Consider the following 26,664-nt stretch of genomic DNA (forward strand, 5'->3'; position numbering starts at 1 on the left):
CGGGGCCAATGTCCCGGGCGGGTTTCCGGGCCTCGGCAGCGCGGGAGGCGGCGGCGGCGCCGGCTGGCAGGCTGATGATGATGATGCTCTGTGCTCGCAGCCGATGGGAGGCAGCGTGAGCCCGAGAGAGCCCAGAGCAGCCGCGGTGGCAGCGCTGGAGCGCAGCCTCCTCCCGCTCCCATAATGCACAGGGCGGCGGCGGTGGTGGCGGCGGCGGCAGCGGAGGCAGCATTGCGGGCCGCCGAGGTGGCTGCGGCGGCGGCGGCGACCCCTAGGACCCCAGGCAGGTGGAGCGCTCGCAGCTGCTCGCGGCGAGCCAGGGAGTGATGGCGAGGCCCCCGCAGGCCGCCAGCGCCTGAGGCGCCCCGCCCCGCCCCGCCCCGCGCTGCCCGCCCCGCCCCGCCCCGCGCTGCCCGCGCCGCCCGGTCCTGCCCTGCCCTGCTCCCTGTCGGTGGCTGCGGGCGCTTCCTAGTCCGCTCGGGCGGCCGCCCAGGCGAGGTGCCGCCTCCGCACAGGCGGGGGGCGTAGGCGCGCGGGGCCCGCCATGGCTGCGTCGGAGCTCTACACAAAGGTAAGGCACTCCGCGGCCGGCGTCGGGGACTGGGGCTGCGCGGCCCTCGCCGCCAGCTGTCAGGCTGGGGAGGGGGCGGGAGCGCCGGGCCCACCCAGGCCACCCCCTTCAGCGCCTCAGAACCCTCGGCCCTGCCCGCCGGTCGCCCCCTGCGGCACCTTCCTCTTTCGGGCGAGACGGTTAAGGCGGCGGAGGGAGGCCCGCCTCGGGGGTCTCCCAGGCCCCTGCCGCGCTGCTCGAGCTGGGGGCAGAGCGGGCTTCCGAGTGGAAAGGGGACCCATGTGGATTTAGCGGGGCGGGCGTGCCTCCCCTCCTGCTTGGCTTTGGAAAATTCCCGGCGGGTGGGAGATGCTTGCTCCGGTAGATCGGATGGTTTCTCTCGTGGGGACACGCGCTTAAAATAACGTCCTGTGTTGGTATGCAGTGCCGCTTCTACCGCCAGCTAGCCTTTCTGTGAGGTTATTTTGAATCCTGCAAATGGTGGCCGTTTCACCTTTAGCTCCCCAGTTTACCTGCGCTGGGGGTGGCGAGCCCCGGGGAAAGATGCTGCCGGATGAACGCGAGCTGGTTCACCGGCTGGGAGGGTCGGTACTCATTTATCGCTGGGAGTTGGCAACCTGCGTGTAATCCCGCAGAGCCTTGTTAGGCTCCATTTCTTCACCATCCTCTGGGGCAAGCCTTTCCCTTCTGGGTTTGGTTTAAGGGAAGTGGCGGTCTTTTCTTAGACTGACATCAATATTCTCAGGGTCTGGCGATCTCTGAATGGCATATTATGGAGAACTGTCACTTGAGTGCTGTGCAGATTTGTGATGACCTTTGTGAATATATGTAATCATGGCATTTTATACTCTACACTCATGTGTAGGTAGATATTTTGCCAGATATTGATTACTTCTACATGGAGTTAATAGAGTTGCCTTTTCACGTTAGCTTTTGCAATAGAACTTTTATTTAGGGTCCTGTAATCACTGGAATCATTGTTTCCAAATGTGACTCAAGTCCAGGGCCCAAGTTGCAGTGTGTTTTATAGAGGAAAGAAGACTGGGCATCAAGAGACCTGCATTCAAGCCGGGACTTACTAACTGTGACCTTGGACACGTCACTTAACATCTCTGGTTCGATTTCCTCCTGAGTAAATGCAGTTAATTATACTTGCCTTGCATCCTTTACAAGCTGTTGTGAGAATCAGACTTAATAATAGTTGTGAAAGCTTTTTGTAACCTATGAATTTCTCTGCAAATATGAGATATATGATTAATTTATTCAACCATGAAATGAGCTTACATGAAACATTCTCTGAGACCTCTTTCTTTCTAGTTTTAGATTTAAGGACGGTACAATTGGAACTTCTCTCTCAACCTGGTAATTTCTTTAGGCATTGTAGATCTCTAACATATGAATGAATGCAATTAGAAACTGATTAAAAGTAACTTAAACACTTAATATGATGCTTACTATGTGCCAGGTACTGTTTTAAGCATTTTAAAAATATGAACTCATAATCCTTATAAGGAACTTATGAGGTCGATATTAAGAAATATCAAAATCATTTTCACATGAAGAGATAATCAGTCTGTAAACATTCCTTGGTTACCTTGTGTAGCCCCTCCCCTCCACTTCTACATCAAGTTTGTCCAACTCGCAGCCCATGGGCTGCATGCGGGCCCAGGACGGCTTTGAATGTGCCCCAACACAAATTCGTAAACTTTCTTAAAACATGAGTTTTGTTTTTTTTTTGCAATTTTTTTTTTTTCACTCATCATTTATCATTAGTGTATTTTATGTGTGGCCAAAGACGACAATTCTTCCAGTGTGGCCCAGGGAAGCCAAAAGATTGGACACCCTCCATTCTAGATGGTGAGCAGTCATCTTTGAGTCACCTAATAGTAGGCTGCTTAACTAGAGACTGAGTGGATAATAAATTGTTGTTGGATTTCGAATGCTTTTTTCCCCCAAGATAATTTGGGAGAAAAAATTGAAAAGATGTTGTGATTTGTAAATGGTAAAGTTTTGGGCTTCTGTCACAGCTTTATCACAATCTATTTTAAAATTTACCTTCTAACAGCCTGAGGAACATAACGGGACCTGGTCTCTACAAGAAATTAAAAAATTAGGCTGGGCACGGTGGCTCATGCCTGTAATCCCAACACGTTGCCAAGGTGGGTGGATCACCTGAGGTCAGGAGTTCGAGACCATCTTGACCAACATGGCAAAACCCTACTACAAATAGAAAATTAGCCGGGCCTGGTGGGGCATGCCTGTAATCCCAGCTACTCAGGAGGCTGAGGCAGGAGAATCGCTTGAACCTGGAAGGCGGAGGTTGCAGTGAGCCAAGATCGCGCATTGCACTCGAGCCTGGGCAACAAGAGCGAAACACTGTCTCAAAAAATAAATAAATAAATAAATAAATAAATAAATAAATAAATAAATAAAAAATTAGCTGGGCGTGGTAGTCACGCCTGGGGTCCCAGGTCCCAGCTACTCGAGAACTGAGGCAGGATGATCAGCTGAGGCAGGAAGATTGCTTGAGCCTGGGAGGTTAAGGCTGCAGTGAGCCATGAGTGTGCCACTGCACTCCATCCTGGGCGAAAGAGCAAGACCATGTTTCAAAAAAAAATTCTTTTTAACCTGTTTGTCATTATAAAGACAGACTGGCTTAGAGATCAAGACTGAAGTTGGGGCTTATGCTGCCTTCTTCTAAATACACTTATGCCTAATTCATAGTCTGGTTACTTGGTTATTTGTTGGCTAATTCTTTTTGTGAATGGGCCTTAGCTTAATGACAAGCAGAAATACTTATCAGGCATCCTGTGTGCCAGGTACTTTGCTTAATGTTTAGAGGATTTAACAATGAACAAGGTATAGTCTTTTCCCTCAACACACTCATAGTTTGCTTCTTACATTCTTGAGCCACTTTGAATCTATAGGGGCATAAATAACCTGCTGTTACCTCAACAGCAGGCAGACAGCTGGTATGATATTTATTAGTAGAAGTTAGGGAATGGGTTGAAACATGGGGAAGGTTGGGCTGATTCCAGAGATAAAAACTACTATTGTAATTACTAGAGGAATAGGAAAATCATTAGAAGTATTATCAGTGGATAAGCACAAGGATCTTCCCCTTGCAGAGGATTATAGGAAGGAAGTTCTAGGATAGATTACAAGGAAAGATGTATTAGTGACATGCCATAATTATGGTATTAAACATTGTGGTTAAATCTGAAAAGTGCTCTTTAAAAAAATGTCTTTCAGATCTTAAGGGCAGATTTTGATGTGTGATACAGATCAGTTCCTATTACAGTGAAGGACAAGAGACTGTTCAATTTCTTCTTTTTAGCCAGAATGATAATGGTTTTGTTGCAGCAATTTAACAAGGCTTCCATTTTGTAAATTTTTCCAGCAGTATAAACATTTTAAGGGCAATAGCTAGGTTCTCGGGATACATTTCTGGAAACTAATATTTTGGTTAAAACATGTTTTGTTGATTTTTAAAAATAGCAGCTTTATTGAGATACGAGTCTTATACCATATAATTCACCATTTAAAGTGTACTATTCAATGGTTTTTGGTTTATTCACAGAGTAGTATGTTGATTTGTTTGTGGTCAACCTGCCTTGCTCCCAAAAGAATCGAAGGAAACTATGATGTCTCATTGCTTCTGATTTTGAAAATATTTGCTAGTCTTGACTTGCCAGTGGATATTTATATCATACATCACCCATAGGCGCTTTTGGTAATTAGAAGCAATTCTACATTTGTGGAGTAGGGTTTATCAATTAGACCTAGAAGGATTACCGGGAGCATTATAATGAATGGCGTGCCATTCCTCCTGTCATCATGTTCCCAGGCACCATGGATAGCACCATAAATGCTGTAGAATGGTCAAGATTACCTGAAACTGTTTTTTTTTTTTTTAATTTTTTATTTTTTTTGAGACAGGGTCTCACTGTGTCACCCAGGCTGGAGCGCAGTGAAATGAACATGGCTCACTGTAGCCTTTAACTCCTGGGCTCAAGCTGTCCTCCCACCTCAGCCTCGTGAGTAGCTGGGACCACAGCTATGCACCCAGCTAATTTTTAAATGTCTTCTAGAGATTGTCTCAATATGTTGCCCAGGCTGGTCTTAAACTCCTGGACTCAAGGGATCCTCCTGCTTCCACCTCCCATAGTGTGGGATTACAGGCATGAGCCACCACACCCAGCCTATTTAATTAATCAATTAATTTATTTATTTAGAGTCAGGGTCTCACTCTGTTGTCCAGGCTGGAGTGCAGTGGTGTGAACATGGCTCATTGCAGTATCGACCTCCCAGATGCAAGCCATCCTCCCACCTCACCTTACTGGGTAGCTGAATCTACAGACATGTGCTACCATACCCAGCTAATTTTTGTACTTTTTATAGAGACAGGGTCTTGCTACGTTGCCCAGGCTGATCTCTAACTCCTCAGCTCAAGTGATCCTCCTGCCTCGGCCACCCAAAGTGTTGAGATTACAGACATGAGCCACCATGCCTGGCTTATTTTTAATTTTAAAAAAGTTTTAATTTTTTTTTTTTTTTTTTTTTTTTTTTTTTGAGACAGAGTCTCGCTCTGTCGCCCGGGCTGGAGTGCAGTGGCGCAATCTCGGCTCACTGCAAGCTCCGCCTCCCGGGTTCACGCCATTCTCCTGCCTCAGCCTCCGAGTAGCTGGGACTACAGGCGCCCGCCACCGCGCCCGGCTAATTTTTTGTATTTTTTAGTAGAGACGGGGTTTCACCGTGGTCTCGATCTCCTGACCTCGTGATCCGCCCGCCTCGGCCTCCCAAAGTGCTGGGATTACAAGCGTGAGCCACCGCGCCCGGCCTAAGTTTTAATTTTTTTGTTTATTTTTATGTTTTGTTTTGTTTTTACCTGAAGCTGTTTGATTAGGAGGTTCCCATGTGTGCTAAGATGCTGAGTATTGTAACAGTGCAAAGACAATCTAAAATTCCACATTTGCAAACCATGTTAACTTGCCTAGATGAAACAGCTCTTAAGGTCAGTAGATTGTATATGTGTAACTTTCCATTCCCAACATATCCTCTCATATGTACAGGAGCCACATGGCCTAGATTTTTTCTGGGATAGATCCACTTTTATATTCTATGGCACTGTCTCTTCAAACTATTGAGCCTGGAAATTCTAATACTTCCATGTCGAGACTGTGTTTCTCAGACTGCTTCCAACATCTTAAAGAGGAACAGAAAGCTCATCTCTGATCACGTGCCCTGACTTGGAGTTTGGCAAGGACGTTAGCTGTCCTCAAGTCTCCTGTCATGCCCTTTCCATTTGAATTTCCTCCTGATGTTCCTAGGCCTGGTAATGTTGCTGTTCTCCTAGTTCCTCAGCTTGGAAACCTCCGTATCTTTTTTCTTGTCTTTCACATTTGACTTCTTCTATATCAATTCTAATTTCAATTGACATCCAGCTGATAGCTCAGATTTGGAACTCCCACTAGTACCCTTTTTTTTTTTTTTTGAGACGGAGTCTCGCTCTGTCGCCCAGGCTGGAGTGCAGTGGCGCAATCTCGGCTCACTGCAAGCTCCGCCTCCCGGGTTCCCGCCATTCTCCTGCCTCAGCCTCTCCGAGTAGCTGGGACTACAGGCGCCCGCCACCACGCCCGGCTAATTTTTTTTTGTATTTTTAGTAGAGATGGGGTTTCATGGTGGTCTCGATCTCCTGACCTCGTGATCCGCCCACCTCGGCCTCCCAAAGTGCTGGGATTACAAGCGTGAGCCACCGCGCCCGGCCTAGTACTCTTTTTCTCTGTCTTAATGTCCCAAACATGTTTCTGTCTTATTATGGTTACTGTATTTGTGTGTATGTTTACCACTCCCATGATACTCTAAGCCCCCTGAGATGCTGTTTTGTTTACCTCCTTAGAGCCTAGCACAGTGTCTTACACAGAGTAGCTGCTCATTGAATATTTGTTGAATGAATACTTAAGCAGGGGAGGGATGGAATGAAAATAATGGTTTGGCATGATCAGTCCACTTGTAGGGACGAAGCAGGATATAAAGATGTGGTTAAACAAGTAAACACATTTTCAGGCATGTTAAACAGGATGAGTAATAGAACTGGGAACCAGGAAGACCAGGAAACTTTCAGGAAACAAAATGTGAAGTGGTGAAGGTCTGGTGGACTGAGGCAGGGGCAGAAGGTGTGGGAAAGAAGAGGACAAATCTGAGAGACAGGTCTCTCCGAGATGGATTACATATAGGATGGGAAGGAGCAGGAGTAGGATGAAATAATGCCAGTAGCTCCAGGCTTGGAAACTGAAAGTTAATTCCTGTTTCATCACAAATTTTGACTGCCTCTGTGGAACTTGAATGCTACTAAGAAATACTTCTTTACACAGCTTGACAAAGCGAAATGCCCATTATTTCCTCTTGAAATTTGTTACTGTTTCTTGAAGTGTGAAAGTTTTGTGTATTGTCCAGAAAAGATTACAGAGAGATTCTGATTCTAATAAGAATTGCTGCTGCCACATATTTTAAATCTTCCTGGTACTTTTAGCTTTTTTTTTTTTTTTTTTTTAAATAATGAAAGAACTGGAGGAAGGTTTATGAATAGGCTTCCAGGGATTTAACTATAACCTCAGGGGAGGGGTGACAGGGAATGCTAACTCGTGTATGGGATAATGTGGGAGAGGAGAGATGATCCATCTTACTTCTTACCTCAGAAGGTAATTTAGTTTCTCTGTTTTTCATTTTATGATAAATTTCGCCTCCATTGAGAGAATTCAGGAGTATGTGGTCCACTAGAGGATAGACTTGGATGTATTTGTCTCCACTTCAGGCAATTCCCAGTGAAGTATGAGGTACTGTTGGAAATATAAACTTATGATCTATGGAGTAAGGTCTGGCTATAGGCAAAATATTATGTGAGCAATTTCACTTCTTCCACCTCACCTGAAGGCATGTCCTGCATCCTACAGTGGTCTTCCTAGACTTATTCTATTTGTCTTCCTGGGGAGTTTGTCCTTTTCTCTCCAGCACCACCCCACTCCCAATCTTTCATCAACTTTATTGAGGTATAATATACTTGAAAAGTCCCTCATTTTAAGTGTACAGTTTGATGAGTTTTGACACATATATTCTGTCATGTAACCACCACCACAAACAAGATGCAGAACATTTCCATCACCCCAAAAGTTCCCTTGTGCTTTGTCTCTTATCTTCCCCAACATCTTCAAGGAGTTTACTGGAGTTATGCTTGCTCATTAGGGCAGAAGGAAGTTTTTTCTTTTTGGTTTTTCCAAAATGAATGCTATGGTTCCACCTTAGCCCAACCAATAGCGATACTTATTACAAAGGCCTGGCATTGGAGATCATTGCTGTGGAGTTTCATTTTCAGTGGGAGGTGGAAGTGGATGTAAAAGGAATTTAGATGATTTTTGTTTAATCTTTCCTTCACACACTGACCACTTTGCCTTTATTAATGATGTCTGCCTTTGATGCCTTCTGAAATGCCCTTTGGTTAATTTTGCCCTTTAACAGTTCCTCTTCCCCATCTGTCTTGGTTGTAACATCAGTCTGAGTTTGTGCTGATACAATCTAAACTTTGCAGAAACTTACCCCTGGCTCTTCATGCCTCAGGCACTCTCCATTTCTCTTCTAAGCCCTCCTCACTTGGAATTCTTTTTAACTAGCAGACATTAGCATTAAATATCTCCTTGTACAGCAAAGGCTTTTTGCCAGTTGTAGAACTTAGGGATGATGTAATTATTTTTTGATTTCAAAATAATGGTTCTAAACTTGATTGAAATCAAGGGAGAAGTGCATTGTACATAATGTACTAAGTGTTCATGAGGACCATGTATCTACCTCCTGTGGCCTAATGTACTACTGTGGCCAAAGATGTGGGCAAGATGCTGGACTAGAGGGAAACTGGATACACAAAAAAGATAGGTTTTGTCCGTCTTTTGTCACATATACAAAAACATATAGTCCTGGCCAGGAATCCTGCATGTGTGGTTGGGATTTCTACTTCTTGACAAATATACATGAAACTAGAGAAATTTCAGAATAGGAGAAGTAAAATGATCAGGGCAGTGAAGAGGCATAGACAGATTAAAAATGTAGAGCTCTCTAGTTTAGAAAGATGAAGGTGAGCTGGGAATACAGTAGAGTTTTGTTTTTTTTTTTTTTTTTTTTTGAGACGGAGTCTTGCTCTGTCACCCAGGCTGGAGTGCAGTGGCGTGATCTCAGCTCACTGCAACCTCCGCCTCCTGTGTTCAACCGATTCTTCTGCCTCAGCCTCCCGAGTAGCTGGGACTACAGGCGTGTGCCACCACCCCTGGCTAATTTTTGTATTTTTAGTAGCGATGGGGTTTCACAATACTGGCCAGGCTGGTCTCGAACTCCTGACCATGTGATCCGCCTGCCTTGGCCTCCCAAAGTGCTGAGATTACTGGCGTGAGCCACTGTGCCCAGCCCTATAGTAGACTATTTGACATCCAGAATAGTGGAAGTTTGTAACATCAAATCTCAGTTTAGTAGGGATATGTTTTAGATCTTGAAACAAATCAATATATGCCATTTTAAATGAATTTCTACTTTAAACATTTACATTTTACGTTTCTGAAAGTCATTACTTCAAGTTATGGTATTAGCTGAGATACAGGATGTAAATAGAGAGGGCCTGGGTAATTTATGGATGAGAGGTTTGGCACATTGACTTACCACACCTCTCTTTAACAGTGTTAGTCAGTTTACCAGCCACAGCTGTTTTAGTTGGAAGAAACAGAAACCCAAACTCAAAGCCAAAGAGGAATTTATTTGCTCATGTGACTTAAAAATCTAGGCATGGCTGGAATCAAAGCTCAGACTTGGTCGTTGGGGCTCTCTTCACTGACTCTCATATGCTGTCTGACATCCTCAGGACAGCTTTTTTTAGGGGTGAAAAGATGGTCAGTGGCACCTGCAGATCACATGATCTTACAGCACTGGGCCTGGAGGAAGAGAGCCTGATAGAGGAATTCTGGTCATGTGCCTTCTCCTTTCATTGTGGCCTCTAGGCAGTAGGTGAGGAGCACCATGAGTGGTCAAGTCTGTGCTCACCCCAGAGGTCAGGGGGAGGACAGGGCACTGTGATTGATAGTCCCACTCCAACCTCATGAGATGGCTGTGAGTTGTTCGCCATTGGAAGGAAAAGTGCTAGGTAGTCAAAATAAACAACTACCCTCAGTCCATGTATGCTATGAATAGGTCACTGGAAATGATAGTCATTGAATTCTGCCCCTCCTTTTCTGATCTTTGAGCAGAAGAATGGGAAATTTTGCTTGACCGGGGGACATTAGGTATCTTTCCCCTAGAGAATCATTTTGGATTGAAAAATAAAAGCCAGGCCAGGTGCGGTGGCTCATGCCTGTAATCTCAGCACTTTGGGAGGCCAAGCAGGTGGATCATTAGGTCAGGAGCTTGAGACCAGCCTGACTAACATGGTGAAACCCTGTCTCTACTACAAATACAAAAATTAGCCGGGCGTGGTGGCGTGTGCCTGTAATCCCAGCTACTCAGGAGGCTGAGGCAGGAGAATTGCTTGAACCCGGGAAGCAGAGGTTGCAGTGAGTTGAGATTGTGCCGGTGCACTCCAGTCTGGGCGACAAAGCAAGACTCTGTCTCAAAAAAAAAAAGCCATGGAGCGTCTGTGCAAGCAAATGTTACTAATAGCATGTTAGAAATCGAAATTTTGAAAATTACTTTTATTCAGTCTTCTATTTTGATTTTTCATATGTTATTATTAATTTTTTTAGACAACGTCTCGTTCTGTTGCCCACACTAGAGTGCAGTAGTGCAAGCGTAGCTCACTGCAGCCTCAAACTCCTGCGCCCAAGCAGCCCTCCCAGCTCAGCCTCCTGAGTAACCGGGACTGTAGGCGCATGCCACCATGCCTGGCTTATTTTTTAATTTTTGTAGAGACAGAGTCCCACTTTGTTTCTCAGACTAGTCTCAAACTCCTAGCTTCAAGCAATCTCCCACTTAATTATCCCAAAAGTGCTGAGATGATAGGCGGGAGCTACCATGCCCGGCCATTATTCAGTCTTAATTTGGGGGCTATGAACCCTATGTCACCTTTCTTACTGATTTCTTTCTACCGTATTTCCTCAGCATTTTATTTCCCCTTACTTTCTTCACATCCTTGCTTGCATACATTATTCTCTTCCCCCATTTTCATCCAGAGATAAGTTGCACAATTTCTTTTTGTCTGTCCGTTATCCCTTGTTCATGTCTAGTGGTAGTCTGTCTTCTGTTCTCTTCCTTCCACCTGTTCATCTTCTTTATCCGCCTACTATTTAATTTTATCTACCCACTCCTTATGCCCTGTTATGATTTGTTATGACGAAGTATATATACATCCCACACCTATAATGGAATAAAGTAAGTTACTAAAGAGTGAATCTTTTTTTTCATGACTTAGATTGAGCAGGGAACTTCATTTTTGCTTTTGCTTTTGCTTTATTACCACTCCCTGATCTGATATCACAAAGGAAGTCATTTTTTATGAGTTTGCATAAATCATTTTCTGTGTATGTGAGTGTGTGTGTGTGTTTCAAACAAACACTTTTGTGTTAGACTAGTTTTAGACTAGTTAGACTAGACTAGTTCAACCTTAGTTTTTTAGCTTACCATACTGGTCTACATTACAGTAAGATGACTAGATATTCCTTTAAAGATATGATCTCACCTTAAAACATTTTTCTGCTAGTACTTAAACAACTTTTACACAGGGTTGGTCTCTCAATGCTTAAGCTCAGAAAAAAATCTTCTAGTTTGGTAAGCAGCATGGTTGGGTTGGGAGCAGAATTTTTCTGGAGACGCTGTCTGTAAAATTGGGAAATGTATATCTTAATAATAAGGAATTTTGGTCCACAACCTAGATTGCATTTTCATAAAGTCAGAATGTGTATTTCTTATTTTAGAAATGAAAAAGTTAAGCCCCTTAGAGTTACTATTGCATTTTAACCCACTCTTACTGTTTATACTAATTTTTTTCATCCTTGACCAAAATTTCTCAACCTCTGCACCACTGATAGTAGGCTGGATAATTCTTTTTTTTTTTTTTTTTTTTTTTTGTGGGAGGGGTGGCTCTCCTGTGTATTGTAGTATGTTTAGCCAAATCTCTGACTTTTATCTACGAGATCCAGTAGCACCCTCCATCCCTAGTTGTGACAACCAATATTGCCTACAGACATTGCTAGATATCTCTTGGGATGGTGGGGATGGGGGAGAATCACACACCCTCTTGAAACCACTAAACTAGATGATAAGCCTTCAACTAGGGTAAGAACAAGTAGGAAGAAGTTAATTGGGAAATTAGGATTAATTGGGAAAACTTTTTTATAAAGTTGATTTATAAGCATTTTTTTTCTGCTTGTGATGCCTTGTAGCTAATCTGGATTATTTGAATAACACAGAACATATAAAGGAAGAAAGTTAAAATAAACTAATTATACCACCTAGAAATAATCATTGTCAACTATTGATTTACTTTGTTAAGTCTTTTGTCTATATTCACAAATGGTAATGATTTTTAAAATGATTTTTAAGCTTAATATGTATTGTGATAATTTATATCAATAAATATTCGTTGAAAAAATATATCTGTATATATATTTTTTGAGACGGAGTTTCGCTCTTGTTGCCCAGGCTGGAGCACATTGGCGCGATCTCGGCTCACTGCAACCTCTGCCTCCCAGGTTCAAGTAATACTTCTGCCTCAGCCTCTGGAGTAGCTAGGATTACAGGCGCATGGAGTAGCTGGGATTACAAGCGCCTGCCACCACGCCTAGTTAATTTTTTGTATTTTTAGTAGAGACGGGGTTTCACCATGTTGGTTAGGCTGGTCTTGAACTCCTGACCTCAGGTGATCTGCCCACCTCAGATTCCCAAAGTGCTGGGATTATGGGTGTGAGCCACCGCCCCCAGCCCACTGAAAATATTTTTAATGGCAGCATAATATTCAGTCATCTGGGTATACCAAAATGTATTTACTGGTGGGCATTTTTCACTAATGGAAGTGATATGCTACGGTGAGCATCTTTGTTCATAAGTCTGCTTAGTCAGTTTTAGTTAATTTTAGAATTCAAGTCTCCCTAGCAAGAATTAGCATTTGTATTTGTGCAGGATAGGGCATTCACATTTACATTCACTTCATTTTAAAAATAGCATCTTTATGTGCATTGCCTGAGGGATAGGGTGACCAGATGTCCCACTTCTAGAAGATGCTTTCTGCTTTTTAATACCTTTATTCTGTTTTGAGAAATTTTCTTAGACTAGAAACATATAAGTTCATTTCAAAAATTTAACCTTTTAAAAATTGAAACTGCTTCTTTTTCTGACCATTGTCATTATTGTTGCTTTTATTCACTCTGTTTCTTGATCTTGGATGAATCTGTGCCAGAGAGAATAGTTGAACTAGAAAGAATTTTGAAAAGAGAAAAAACATGAAGCTTCTAAATTACTATACATGATATAATTTTAGTTTGAAAATTACCTGATAATATGTTATCAGGACACTGTAGACATGTCCTCCTAATTAGAACAAATTAACAGTGTCTGGAGGAGGCCATGCATTTGCTTTCGGGGACAGTTGAGAACCCGAGAGTCCTTCAGCATCAACTACCTGCTTTGTAAAACAATTAGAACGGAGCAAAATATGCCCAATGCTAAAGGAGCGCCATAGAATGGAATCTTTATAGCAGTCAGAAGGTGTTTTGGGATTAGTGAGGCCTTCAGGTCATCGCTGTGTGTAGCAGCCCTTCCGAAGGACTAGGATCATGGCAGGAGCCACAGACCCGGGCAAGGATTGATTGTGTGGAGCCTTAGACATTAAAGGCATAGGAAACTGAGTTGAAGCCTTAGCAGCCTTGGAAGTTTCTTTGCTTTTCTTCCTCTACTAAAACCTTGATTTTTTTTTAACCTTATATAGTTGTTACTTGTTTTCTTCTAAAGACTATGGCTCAGTCAAATGTGTGGTTCCATGGCAGTAAATTATCAAATAATAGTATTAACATTTACTGAGGCTTTACTGTAGGCCAGATACTATTCTGAGGGCTTCGTTGCAACTGTTTCCTTCCTTGCCTTCCACCTCTCCCACGGTCCTGAGAGCGAGGCAGTACATCACAGAAGTCAAAGGCATGGAATCCACACCTAGATACTGGATCTTGGTTTGAATCCTGGTTTTGCTACTCACTTTCTCTGTGTCCTTAAGCAAGCCACTTAACCTCTTTATGCTTCAATTTCCTTATCTTTATAATGGTGATAATAAAACCTACCTTACATGGTTTTAATGATGACTGACTTATAATATATTAAGAAATGCTTAGAATAGTGACCGGTATTTAGTAAATTCTTACAAGTATTAGTTATTACTGTTGTTGCTGTTATAGCTGTCATTCTCCTTTCTCTCTGTCTGCTTTCTCGTCTTCATAAGCTCACTTATCTCCTATTGCACCTTAGATATTGACGTTCCTGGGCTCTGTCCTTGACCTACACTCCCTCCCACTGTGGCCTGATCCATTCCTGAAGAGTCAGGTGCCAGCCCTGTGCTGATGACTTCCAAACCTATTTCCAGTCTACTTGCTCTCCCTACAAACCTAGATCCCTGCAGACAACTGCCTTATGGACATCTTCACAAGCACCCCAAACCCAACATATTCAAAATCGATTGTCATCTCCTCCCTCCTCCTTCATACTACTCTACCTGATTTAATTTCTCTGTGTCTTAGTTTCTTCATCTGTATGATGGGATAATACTTACTTCATAGGGTTGTTATGAAGATTAAATGAGATAGTACAGGGAAGCACTTAGTATAATGCCTGGCACATATTTAAGAAATGTTAGCTACTGTAATTGTTGTCGTTATTTCTTTTTCCTGTCTGGTGAATGACATCAGTATCCCTCCAGGAACCCAAACACAAAACTTAGAAATCATCTTGAGTTACTTTCCCCCACACCCCTGCACCCCACCTAATCAGTTATCATTTCCTAGTACTGTTACTGCTCTATTTGGGGCCCTTATCTTTTTTTTCTTTCTTTCTTTCTTTCTTTCTTTCTTTCTTTCTTTCTTTCTTTCTTTCTTTCTTTCTTTCTTTCTTTCTCTTTCTTTCTTTCTTTCTTTCTTTCTTTCTTTCTTTCTTCCTTTCTTCCTTTCTTTCTTTCTTTCTTTTTTTCTTGAGAAAGGGTCTTGCTCTGTTGCTCAGGCTGGAGTGCAGTGACGTGATCATAGCTCACTGCAGTCTTGACCTTGTGAGCTAAGTAATCCTTCTGTCTCAGCCCCCCAAGTAGCTGGCACTATAGTAGCTGCATGCCACCACACCCAGCTAATTTTTTGTTTTTTGGAAACAGGGTCTCACTGTGTCGCCCAGGCTGGTCTTGAACTCCTGGGCTCAAGTGATCTTCCCACCCTGGCCTCCCAAAGTGCTGAGATTAGAGGCGTGAGCCACCATGCTCAGCTTGGTCCCTTATTCTTTCCTGGTTCCTGAAACAGCTTCCTAAGCAATCTTTGGTCTTACTTTCTATAATCTGTTTTTTCATTCTGTTGCTAGTGAGATCTTTGTAATGCACATATCTGATCCTGCCACTGCCTGGCTTGAAATTCCTTGATGATTCCCCATAGGATTTTGTCCTGAGAATAAATTTGTTAGTGTAATGCTTCCTGAACTTTGGTGTCCATCTGAATTACTAGGAATCTTGTTAAAGGGAAGATTCTGACTCAGTAGGTCTGTGACGGGGCATGAGACTGCATTTCTAACAACTCCCAGGTGATGCCTGTGTTGCTGAATTGAGAACCACACCTTGAGCAGTGAGGCTGTAATACACAGGTGATGCCTGTGTTGCTGAATTGAGAACCACACCTTGAGCAGTGAGGCTGTAATACACAGGCTCTTCATGACTTGCCTTCGCCCTGGGCTTGCCTCATCTCTCATGTTTCCCTCCTGGCATTCAGTCTTCACTTTAAGTGAGGAGCTTGCCAACTTTGCCTTCTTCTGATTTCCAGCATTCCCCTTCCTGGCTTACTTTTCATTCATGAATTAGTTCTTCTGGACCCCAGTGTGGCTCAGATGTTCCTTCTGTGTGTTCATATTGCCCATTCAGTTTACTTCTGTCCTAACCCTTTACTGCACTGCATTGCAGTTGTCTGTCTCCCCTTTGCTTCTCTGAGCCCCTTAAAGACAGGGAAAATATCTCATTTGTTTCATTTTAATGACAACTTTTTTGAGCTGTAATTTATATACCATACAATTCATTGTATAAAGTGTATAATTCAATGGTTCACATTTATTTTTTGACTCAGTATCTAGACCAGTGTTTGGTATGTAGTAGGTACCAAGTTAGTGATTGAACATATGAATGAGTGGAATTACAATAAATTATCATTGGAAAGTTTTTTCCAAATCTTCTTTGTATTTTTTGGATTTAACAAATCAAATCATTCAACTCATCTCATTTATTTATCAGTAACTCTTCATGTGCTTCCTCTCTTCTACTGCTCTCTCTTTTTGGCACCTGGGAAGGGAACCACTTTATTCTTCTCTTGGCCAGTTTTAACATGTCATTACAGATGACTTTCCTTAGTCTCTTGGCCAGTTTTAACATGTCATTGTAGATGACTTTCCTTAGTCTCTTGGCCAGTTTTAACATGTCATTATAGATGACTTTCCTTAGTCTCTTGGCCAGTTTTAACATGTCATTATAGATGAATTTCCTTAGTCTCCAGTGCTTCCAGTTCTCTTTTTCAACCCATGCTATGAGGAGCAGTACTGACCCATATCAGAGATCTCAACATGCTCCTCTCTAGCTCAACACCCCTGAGTGGTACCCAATCACTTACTTCCCCAGCCTAGTTATTGGCTATAGAATTAACTTATTCTTGGCCGGGCCGGTGGCTCACGCCTGTAATCCCTGCACTTTGGGAGGCCAAGGTGGGTGGATCACCTGGGGTCAGGAGTTTGAGGCCAGCCTGGCCAACATGTTGAAACCCTGTCTCTACTAAAAATAAAATAAAATAAAAAATTGGCTGGACGTGGTGGCACATGCCTATAATCCCAGCTACTCAGGACAGTGAGTCAGGAGAATCAATTGAACCCAGGAGGTAGAGGTTGCAGTGAGCCGAGATTGTGCTACTGCACTCCAGCCTGGGCAACAAGAGCAAAACTCTGCCTTTTTTTTTTTTTTTTTTTTTTGAGACGGAGTTTTGCTCTTGTTGCCCAGGCTGGAGTGCAATGGCATCATCTTGGCTTACTGCAACCTCTGCCTCCTGGGTTCAGGCTATTCTCCTGCCTCAGCCTCCTGAGTAGCTGGAATTATAGGCACATGGCACCATGCCCTGCTAATTTTTGTATTTTTAGTAGAGATGGGGTTTTGCCATGTTGGCCAGGCTGGTATTGAACCCCTGACCTCAGGTGATCGGCCCATCTTGGCCTCCCAAAGTGCTGGGATTACAGGTGTGAGCCACCGCACCCGGCCAGCTTATTCTGTAGCCTGGTGATTAAGACTTATGATCTTTTTCTAAACCTACTGTCTTGGCTTGATCTTTCACAACACTGGAGTTTCTCAGACTTTACTATGTGTAGCAATCATCTGGAATACTTTTTTTTAATCCTGTGGAGACAGAGTCTGGCTCTGTCACCCAGGCTGGAGTGCACTGGTGCGATCTCAGCTCACTGCAACCTGTTTACCAGGATGGTCTCGGTCTCGTGACCTCATGATCCACCCACCTTGGCCTCCCAAAGTGCTGGGATTACAGGCGTGAGCCACTGCACCTAGCCCTTTTTGCTATTTTTAAAGGCGACTGGAAAAACTGCCTCACTTATATTAAAACATAATTGAGAGTCTTCTATGGCAAAAGATGTTCCATTACCTTTGCTAATAATAGGTGTGAAATAGTATAGGAAATCACTCGCAGAATTACTTGGGAACTCTTTTCCTTTAAAATAAACTATTTAAAAAGGTATAAAAATAATAAATGCCCAGGGTAGAATTTTGGAACATTTTGAAATGCAAAAGGAAAATTGTATGTAATCTCACTGTCCTCAGATACTCTTAATGTTTTGATGTATGTCTTTATTGTCTTTTTCCCTATATATATTTTTTTTAGCAAAATGATTTACTTTATGCATACTATTTTGTATCAAGATTGTTTTCTCTAAGAAGTATATTGTGAAGGTTTTCCCATGCCAATACGTGTTATTCTACAGCGTATTTTTTTCATGACCTCAGAGTATTATATTGCATTAATAAGTCATATGTTACTCAACCAGACTCCTGCGATAAGGACTTCTAATTTTTTGACAGTTTACATTTAAACTGAAGATAACCAAAGCCTTTGTGTGTTTGTTCACAAAGAAATAAATTGTAGTCGTTAATTAATTTGACTGTAATTGCAAAATATCCCATTTTTCTACTATAACAATATTGGAACACAAACTTGGTGAATTATGGTATCAGTGTTAAGATTAATCTAGTTAGATCTTAGAAGACCAAAAAAAAACAAACAAATATCAAAAAACTCAGGAATAAATCCTTAAAAATAATTATATATTTGGGATCTCAGAGTATGCCAGGCACAACAGCTTACTAGAAGGCAATTCTCCAAACTACAGAGGTAGATAGGTTAAGATTATTAATCAGCGGGCCAGTTAGCTCCAACCTGAGCGGGTAAAAGATCCCTTCCCATTCCAGTATTTTGGAAGCCATATGAGGATGAGTTGTATTATAACCTACACATTCTCATGTTAGCTGAGGAGACTATCCCTGAGTAATTAAAGGCACTCAGGATTTGTCAAGCTCTTGCATGCATATTTAATGGGAGGATAGCCTGGTTGCTCAGAAGCTGTTGGCTTTAGAAATGGAAAGGTTGACTTAGGCTAAAGGAAGGAGAAATATAGCAGAGGCAGTTATTCAAGAAAAAAACACATGTACTGAATCAGGAGAAGTAATGTGGGAAATAATCTCTGGGACAGACTGCAATCTTCAAAGATCTGAAAAGGAGTAATTTAGTTAATGTATTTCAAATAAGCTCCCCTGGTTTGCAAATTCCGTAATTAAATGTTTCTCATAATGAGCTTACAACTGAAATGTGTCGGGAAACTGGCCAGGGGTTTTAAGGAGCCTTCAGAAGGCATTCACTTCCCTTGGGTCAGAGGTGGCATCTCCTAGGGCTGAATAGTTTTCTGAGTCTGTGTAAGGAGCAGTGCCTTAGTCTCAGGAAAATGAGAATAGTCTGTGGACCATGCAGAAGTTACCTCCTCAGTCACTGCCTGTGGGAGTCATTGAGGTCCAATTTGTCTTTTGGAGCTGGGGCCTCCACTAGGGTGTGTTTAAGGAGGATCTAGACAAAACCTGTATAGTACAGCTTAGCTGGTTAGATTGAGGATTAGGATGTCTCATTTGAGTTCATGAAAAATCAAAGTGATGAGTACAATTAGATGAAAGTCAGTGACTGTTTCACAAATCTGTAAGACTCATTTGTAATCTGTGCCATTCTATACATTAGACTTAGGTCAGCGGTCCCCAACCTTTTTGGCCCCAGGGACCGGTTTCATGGAAGACAGTTTTTCCACAGACCTGGGGAGCGGTTCTGGTGATGGTGATGGTTGGTTTTGGGGTGAAACTGTTTCACCTTAGATAATCAGGCATTAGTTAGATTCTCATGAGAAGCATGCAACCTAGATCCTTCGCCTGTGCAGTTCATAATAGGGTTCATGCTCCTATGAGAATCGCATGCCACTGCTGATCTGACAGGAGTTGGAGCTCAGGCGGTATTGCTCGCTAGCTCCCCACTCACCTCCTGCTGTGAGGCGCGGTTCCTAACAGGCCAGGGACTGGTACTGGTCCACAGCCCGGGGATGGGGGACCCTTGACCTAGATTCTTAATATTGTCCTTAAGGTTAAACATTTCCAAAAATTCTTATTTGATTTATCTGTTGGCTATGTTTAAGAGGATTTTCTAAGGTAACTGTCATAGTGGTGAAATTTAATGATCTGACTGAGTAGAGGCTAAATTAATTATTTTAAAATATATATATTGGTGAACTAGATGGAGTAGTTTATTATACATGATTCCAGCTTGAAAATGGCTTCAGTGGGGCAGCAGTTGAAGTTTTCTAAGTTTGAAATTGCGTAGATTTGAGTATATTCAGAATGTGTGGGCTATATGTAGAAAAACAGTCTCAGCCAGAGTACTGGAACTGCTTCTGTGAATGGTTTTCATTTTAGTCAGCTTAATTCCTTAAGTAGCCAGTTGTTCTTTGGTTTTCATTCTTCACTGCCATAGCAGTGACATCAGATGCAGCTGGAGCTGAAAGTAGAAGGGTTATGTTAATTAATTCTAGTGAAACAAAAACTGCCTCAAATAATTAATGGAATAATAGTCTCATTAAAAGACCTTAGAGCTTTTTTGTGCTCTTTTTTTTTTCTCCAAGAGATTAGAGAAGGAGAATGGCACAGATTGTTCACTTGAGACCTTTTTAAGCTATTGATCCTTCTTAAGTCCTCATCTGATGCCTCTGATTTCAACTTGAATCATTCAGGCCATGTAGTGATATTCTCTTATTTCCTGTTGAGGCTGCTCTCTCTTTGCCTTTGGTGACAGTTTTCAAGAGAGCAGTGCCTGAACTTTGGCTTGTCAGAATCTAAAAATGGCCCCTATTTTATTGTCTTATTTACAGCTGTCATATTTTAGTTTAAATACAGTTGACCTAGCAAGCAAACATTTGTGTGTTACAAGTATGGGGCAAATCCCATGTGGGGTTGTCTGCCAGGTTATTGGAGGGAGAGAAGAGGCTTGTATGTTCCCATCACTGTTTTCTTCGTTAATCATGCTGTCTGTCAGCTGATCATGCTGTCTGTCAGCTAATCATGCTGTCATGGAGTTTTTTTGTTTTTGTTTTTCTTCCAAATAGTTAAAGAAAGATGCATTATTAAACAGAGATTAGCCACATTTGGGAAAAACAGGTGGAGAGACAAGTAGGAAGATCCTTTCTTATATGTGATCATCTTGGTTTTCCAACTCAATATGAGGATGCTGCCTTTGAGTAAACTAAAAAAGAGTTTAATCTGGCTAGGTGCTAGGTCTCATGCCTGTAATCCCAACACTTTGGGAGGCTGAAGCAGGTGGATTGCTTGAGCCCAGGAGTTCAATTCAAGCCAGGGCAACATGGTGAGACTCCATCTCTACAAAAAATTAAAATATTAGCTGGGTGTGGTGGCACATGCCCATAGTCCCAGCTACTCAGGAGGCTGAGGTAGGAGGATCACTTGAGCCTGGGAGGTTGAGGCTGCGGTGAGCCATGATCAAACCACTGCACTCTAGCCTGGGTGATAGAGCAAGACTCTGTCTCAAAAAAAAAAAAAATTACAAAAAAAAGTTGAATCCACTTCCAATTTTAATAATACATGAGAAGAGAATAGGAGAAAATAACGTATAACATATGGCTTACAGTTTTTTTGGTAGATAAGAAGGTACGGATTTCATTGTATTGTTGAAAATACGCAAGGATCTTATGTATGTTCAGGAGCTAAATTTCTGGGAACATAATAATAAAGATGTAAAGAAAAAGACAGTAAAAGAAAAAGGGAAGCATGAAAACCTAAAATATAAAGCTAAGTACAGTAGTTTGAGACTAGAGATTTGGGTATAATTAACCACATGTGTGTTACCAGCTATGTGTGGAGCAAACAGGGTTAATGTTTTGGTGGGAGGTGGGGGCGAGGTGGGGAATAATATCCCAATAATTCAGGGAACCAATGGTATGCCTACAAGTAATCTTGGCCAGTGTGCTGTGGAGGTAGCAGACTCACAGTAGATGAAACAGAGGAGGGATTTAGAACACATAGGACTATTATAGATGTATATTTATGTTTCTACTTTTGTTGTTCATACATTGTGTGTTGTGATGCCTTTTTTGGTGGTTTGTTTTGTCAGGTTAGTTCTACTTTTTTTTTTCTCCTTATAAAACCCTAACAAGGTTTGTTGTAATTTTATCAAAGCTTTCATACAACTAGCTACAAAATCCATTTGGATTATCTGATTCTAAGTTTTTGAAAGATATGATTGAAACAGCTTTGCCATTTTAGGACTTGTGTGAACCAGAAATACTATGGAAAGAAAGTAGAGAAAGACAATTTACAATTTATAAACAAGAGTTAAACTTTACAAATTTGAATGATTAAATAACAAATACATAAAATGAATAAGAAACACCAAGGAGAACAAATAAAATAACAAACAGTAATGTAATATGGTTAAGGGCATCATCTCTAGAGTGAGGTTGAGCTTCTCCTTGTGTGACCATAAGGAAATTACTGAATGTACTTACCTGATAGGGCAGTTGAGATATTAGATACATACATATATATGTAAAGCCCAGTACTTGGCATATCATAATAGAGTCCCTTAATGTTGACTCTTAGGTAGCATTATTGGCTTATTTTAAATAATTTGTAAAAATCTATTTTCTTTTCTTTTTTTTTTTTTGAGACGGAGTCTCGCTCTGTCGCCCAGGCTGGAGTGCAGTGGCGCAATCTCGGCTCACTGCAAGCTCCGCCTCCTGGGTTCACGCCATTCTGCCTCAGCCTCTCCGAGTAGCTGGGACTACAGGCGCCTGCCACTGCGCCCGGCTAATTTTTTGGTATTTTTAGTAGAGACGGGGTTTCACCGTGGTCTCGATCTCCTGACCTCGTGATCCGCCTGCCTCGGCCTCCCAAAGTGCTGGGATTACAAGCGTGAGCCACTGCGCCCGGCCGTAAAAATCTATTTTCTTATTTAAAAAAAATGGTAGCCCTAGATAGATCTCTAGTTATTACACTTTTTTTTTTTTTTTTTTTGAGACAGGGTCTCATTCTATTAGGCTAGAGTGTAGTGGTGGGATCGTGGCTCACTGCAGCCTCGACCTCTCAGGCTCAAGTGATCCTCCAACTTTGGCTGGGACTACAGGTGCATGCCACCATGCCCTGCTGATTTTTGTATTTTTTTGTAGAGTTGGGGTTTTGCCATGTTGCTCAGGCTGGTCTGCTCCTAGGCTCAAGTGATCCTCCTGCCTTGGCCTCCCAAAGTGCTGGGATTACAGGTGTGGGTCCCTGTACCAGGCCCTTATCACACTCTTAAAGCTTCTGAAACGTTTTTAGGACATCAGCTATGTATACTATTACAATTTTCCCTTCATTCTAGTTAGGATTTGGCTATGGATGCTCTTTCAGTTGTAATCTGTCTACAACTCAGCACTGTCAGCACCATCTGACAAAGCTGTAACTTTCATTCCAGTCCCTTTTTAATGTTTCCTTCATCAACATTCTTAACCGGTTTTCTGCTGGAAAGAACTGTATTCTACCAGGGCTTTTAAAGGTCCTGCACCCGGTTGTAATTAACTAGCATAATTAGCATTTTATGTGTAATATAGACATGTGTCATTAACTGTTGCTTGAATCCTAAAGTCAGTTCCAAACCTGTTTCTCCTTCTGTTATAGAGGTTCGAAGACAAATATGCCTTTTTCTAACTTCCCTTGCAGTTAGGGCCAGCTGTGTGATTTAGTTCTGGCTAATGTGATATAACCAGAAATCTTCTGGAAGACCTCTATAGGGGGAAAAAATAGTAGCTTCTCTCATAAAAGGAATAGAAACATTTCTTTGTATGTATACTCTCTTTCTTCCATCCTTAAGTATGTAATGTGATATATGGAGTCTTTGGCAGCCAAATTGTAATCATAAGGCAACAAGCCTCAGAATGAAAAGCTAACAAGCTAAGAAGGTAGAGCAGAAAGACAGAATCTGAGTTTTTTTTTTGTTTTTTTGAGACAGCGTTTCATTGTATAGCCCAGGCTGGAGTGCAGTGGCACAGTCTCGGTTCACTGCCACCTCCCCGTCTCAGGTTCAAGTGATTCTCATGCCTCAGCCACCTGCGTATCTGGGATTATAGGTGCAGGCAACCATGCCGGCTAATTTTGTATTTTTAGTAGAGTCAGGGTTTCACCATGTTGGCCAGGCTGGTGTTGAACTCCTGACCTCAAGAGACCCACCCTCCTTGGCCTCCCAAATTGCTGGAATTACAAGCATGAGCTACAGCATCTGGCCAAGGGACTGAATTTTTTTTTTTTTTTTGAGAAAGGGTCTCACTCTGTTGCCCAGGCTGGAGTACAATGGCACGATCTCGGCTAACTGCAATCTCCACTTCCCAGGTTCAAGTGATTCCCACGCTTCAGCCACCTGAGTAGCTGGGATTACAGGTGTGTGCCACCACGCCCAGCTAATTTTCATATAATTATTATTATTTTTGAGACAAAGTCTCACTCTGTCGCCCAGGCTGGAGTGCAGTGGCGAGATGTTGGCTCACTGCAAGCTCCGCCTCCCAGGTTCACGCCATTCTCCTGCCTCAGCCTCCCGAGTAGCTGGGACTACAGGCGCCTGCCACCACGCCCGGCTAATTTTTTGTATTTTTAGTAGAGACAGGATTTCACTGCGTTAGCCAAGATGGTCTCGATCTCCTGACCTCGTGATCTGCCTGCCTCGGCCTCCCAAAGTGCTGGGATTACAGGCGTGAGCCACAGCGCCCGGCCTAATTTTCATGTTTTTTAGTAGAGAGAGGGTTTTGCCATGTTGGCCAGGCTGGTCTCGAACTCCTGACCTCAAGATATCTGCCCACCTCAGCCTCCCGAAGTGATGGGATTACAGGTGTGAGCCACTGAGCCCAGCCAAGAGTCTGAGATTTTTTTTTTTTAACCTTTCAAGCTTTTATTTAAATGCCGTGATCCAGGATGGATTTTAGATCTTGTTGAAAGCAGCCACATCCATGGACTGCACATAGTCCTCAATGCAGTGATCTGCTCCTCTAGCATATCTGTTCCAACTTTATCATCCTCAACTACACACTGTATTTGAAGTTCCTTAATTCTGTATCCCACTGGAACTAGTTTAGATGAGCCCCAGACTAAGTCATCTGCTTGAATGCTTCTGACGCCCTCTAATTTCGCCGTATCTGTCTCATTGTCCCAAGGTTTCACATCTAGTAAGATGGAAGACTTGGAAACAAGTGCAGGTTTTTTGGCTTTCTTTGATTCATATTGTGCAAGACGTTCTTCCCTTAGCCTCTTTGCTTCTTCACTTTCCTCTTCCTCATCAGATCCAGAGAGATCAATGTCATCATCATCTTTACTATCTGTAGCTCCACTTCCTATAGTGTCTTCCACATCTCCAGGACCATACTTGCCCAAAGCTTTCTTCACTCCTGGCAGGCTGGCCTTTTCCTTTTCGTAAGACTTGATGTGATTATACCAACATAGAGCATGACACAAGTCGGCAGGCAGTGGGCTGGGCACTGCTTCAAATACTGTCACGTCAGCTAGTGATGGCACATACCCCTTGATGTAGCTCTTGTCTGCCGGGTAATCATTGAGCACCTGGAGGCCGGCGGGGCTTTTCAGGTTTCCAAAACCCATGGCGTTGGCTTTATCTGAGAGTTCTCCATGTACGAATTGAGGGCCCTGAATTAAGTGGCCCACAGATTGTCCTTGGACCTTTTGTTGCATTTGGAAATAAATTAATAAAATGGGCCTGTCTTAAATTCGTACCTCCACAGCTCCTGAAGATGACAGGAACCACCGAGTCTGAGTTCTTAACGACATTACTGAGCTGCCAGAATAGCCCTGAGATAACCTTCTCTGGACTTCTTGTTAAGGATGCAAACTCCTAAGAGTTTAAGCTACCTGTCAGACTTTTGTTTTTTCTTTTTTTTTTGAGATGGAGTCTCACTGTATCGCCCAGGCTGGAGTGCAGTGGTGCGATCTCAGCTCCCTGCAACCTCTGCCTCCTGGGTCCAAGCAATTCTCTGCCTCAGTCTCCTGAGTAGCTGGGATTACAGGTGCCTGCCACCATGCCCGGCTAAATTTTGTATTTTTAGTAGAGACAGGGTTTCACCATCTGGTCTTGAACTCCTGACCTCATGATCCACCCGCCTCTGTCTCCCAAAGTGCTGGGATTACTGGTGTGAGCCACCTTGCCCAGTGTTCTGACAGACTTTTCTGTTCCTTGTAGCTGAAAGCATTCCTAATTTAAGATGTGGCAGCTTCAGTGTGAATAAAGTTAATATAAAATTGGAGAATTTGTCTATATGGTGTTATTTAGGCACAGAAATACAGGTAATATGGGAATATGACAGCATTCAGGGGGTGAAAGATCAATTCTAGTCATGCTTTGGACATTGCAAAACATGGGTATTAATGTCAAAGAATCCAGTCCTAGTCATAATTTCTTTTTTTTTTTTTGAGACGGAGTCTCGCTCTGTCGCCCAGGCTGGAGTGCAGTGGCACAATCTTGGCTCACTGCAAGCTCCGCCTCCCGGGTTCATGCCATTCTCCTGCCTCAGCCTCCCGAGTAGCTGGGACTACAGGCGCCCGCCACCACGCCCGGCTAATTTTTTGTATTTTTAGCAGAGATGGGGTTTCACCGTGGTCTCGACCTCCTGACCTCGTGATCAGCCCGCCTCGGCCTCCCAAAGTGCTGGGATTACAAGCGTGAGCCACCGTGCCCGGCCCCTAGTCATAATTTCTAGGTTTTCTGGCTACCTCCTTAATCCTTTCCCACTGTACTTACGGCATTTTAAAGTGTTATCTTCCCCAGGCTTAGAAACCTGAACATGACAGAGGCAAGGATTGAAGTTTCAATAATATGGGAGAAGCTGGGTATGACTAAGAGTGAGTGGGTGGAAGACATCAATTAAAGGATGAGTGTGTAGAAACCATACCAGTCTTCTAACCATGGTTGTTTCTAGGATATCCCAAGTTTATGGTAGCTGCATATTCTTGAATTTCAGTGGGGGAAAGAAGAGAACAAGATATTTAAAAAGACAGAAAAAAAAGGAGAAGGAGAAACAGCAGCAACAGCCTTTGAAGGCCTAGAAAATTTTCATGCAAGCATTAAAAGCTCTTTCAACTTAGGGGTTCACTTCCACCTGGTTTCTGAACACTTATGTGAAGTTGATGGTAAAGCCATGCCGATCATATGCTAACCCATTCCTGTTAAGTTTTAGATTAATGATAAAATGTTTGGTAAATTTGTTCATTTGGTATGGAAAGTTAA

The 26,664-nt window shown here is 42.7% G+C and overlaps 1 protein-coding gene and 1 pseudogene across 10 annotated transcripts in view; one reads left to right on the plus strand and one right to left on the minus strand.

Annotated features, from left to right (window-relative positions):
• Positions 1-275: 275 nt before the first annotated feature.
• Positions 276-26,664, plus strand: part of MYO5A (myosin VA) — a 229,535-nt gene continuing 203,146 nt past the window's right edge. For 7 of the 10 annotated variants that reach the window (XM_055279175.2, XM_055279180.2, XM_055279177.2 and 4 more), the window contains exon 1: positions 388-571. In XM_055279175.2, the coding sequence (XP_055135150.1) occupies positions 545-571 (27 nt within the window). In that variant the 5' untranslated portion in view covers positions 388-544. Of the gene's footprint in view, positions 572-5,450; positions 5,586-26,664 lie in introns of those variants that run through there. The other 3 variants (XM_063640681.1, XM_055279174.2, XM_055279176.2) reach the window with 3 other exon arrangements.
• On the minus strand, positions 24,296-25,040 carry LOC129482789 (elongation factor 1-beta-like; annotated as a pseudogene).

The sequence above is a fragment of the Symphalangus syndactylus genome, chromosome 5, assembly GCF_028878055.3.
Source record: "Symphalangus syndactylus isolate Jambi chromosome 5, NHGRI_mSymSyn1-v2.1_pri, whole genome shotgun sequence".
NCBI lineage: Eukaryota > Metazoa > Chordata > Mammalia > Primates > Hylobatidae > Symphalangus > Symphalangus syndactylus.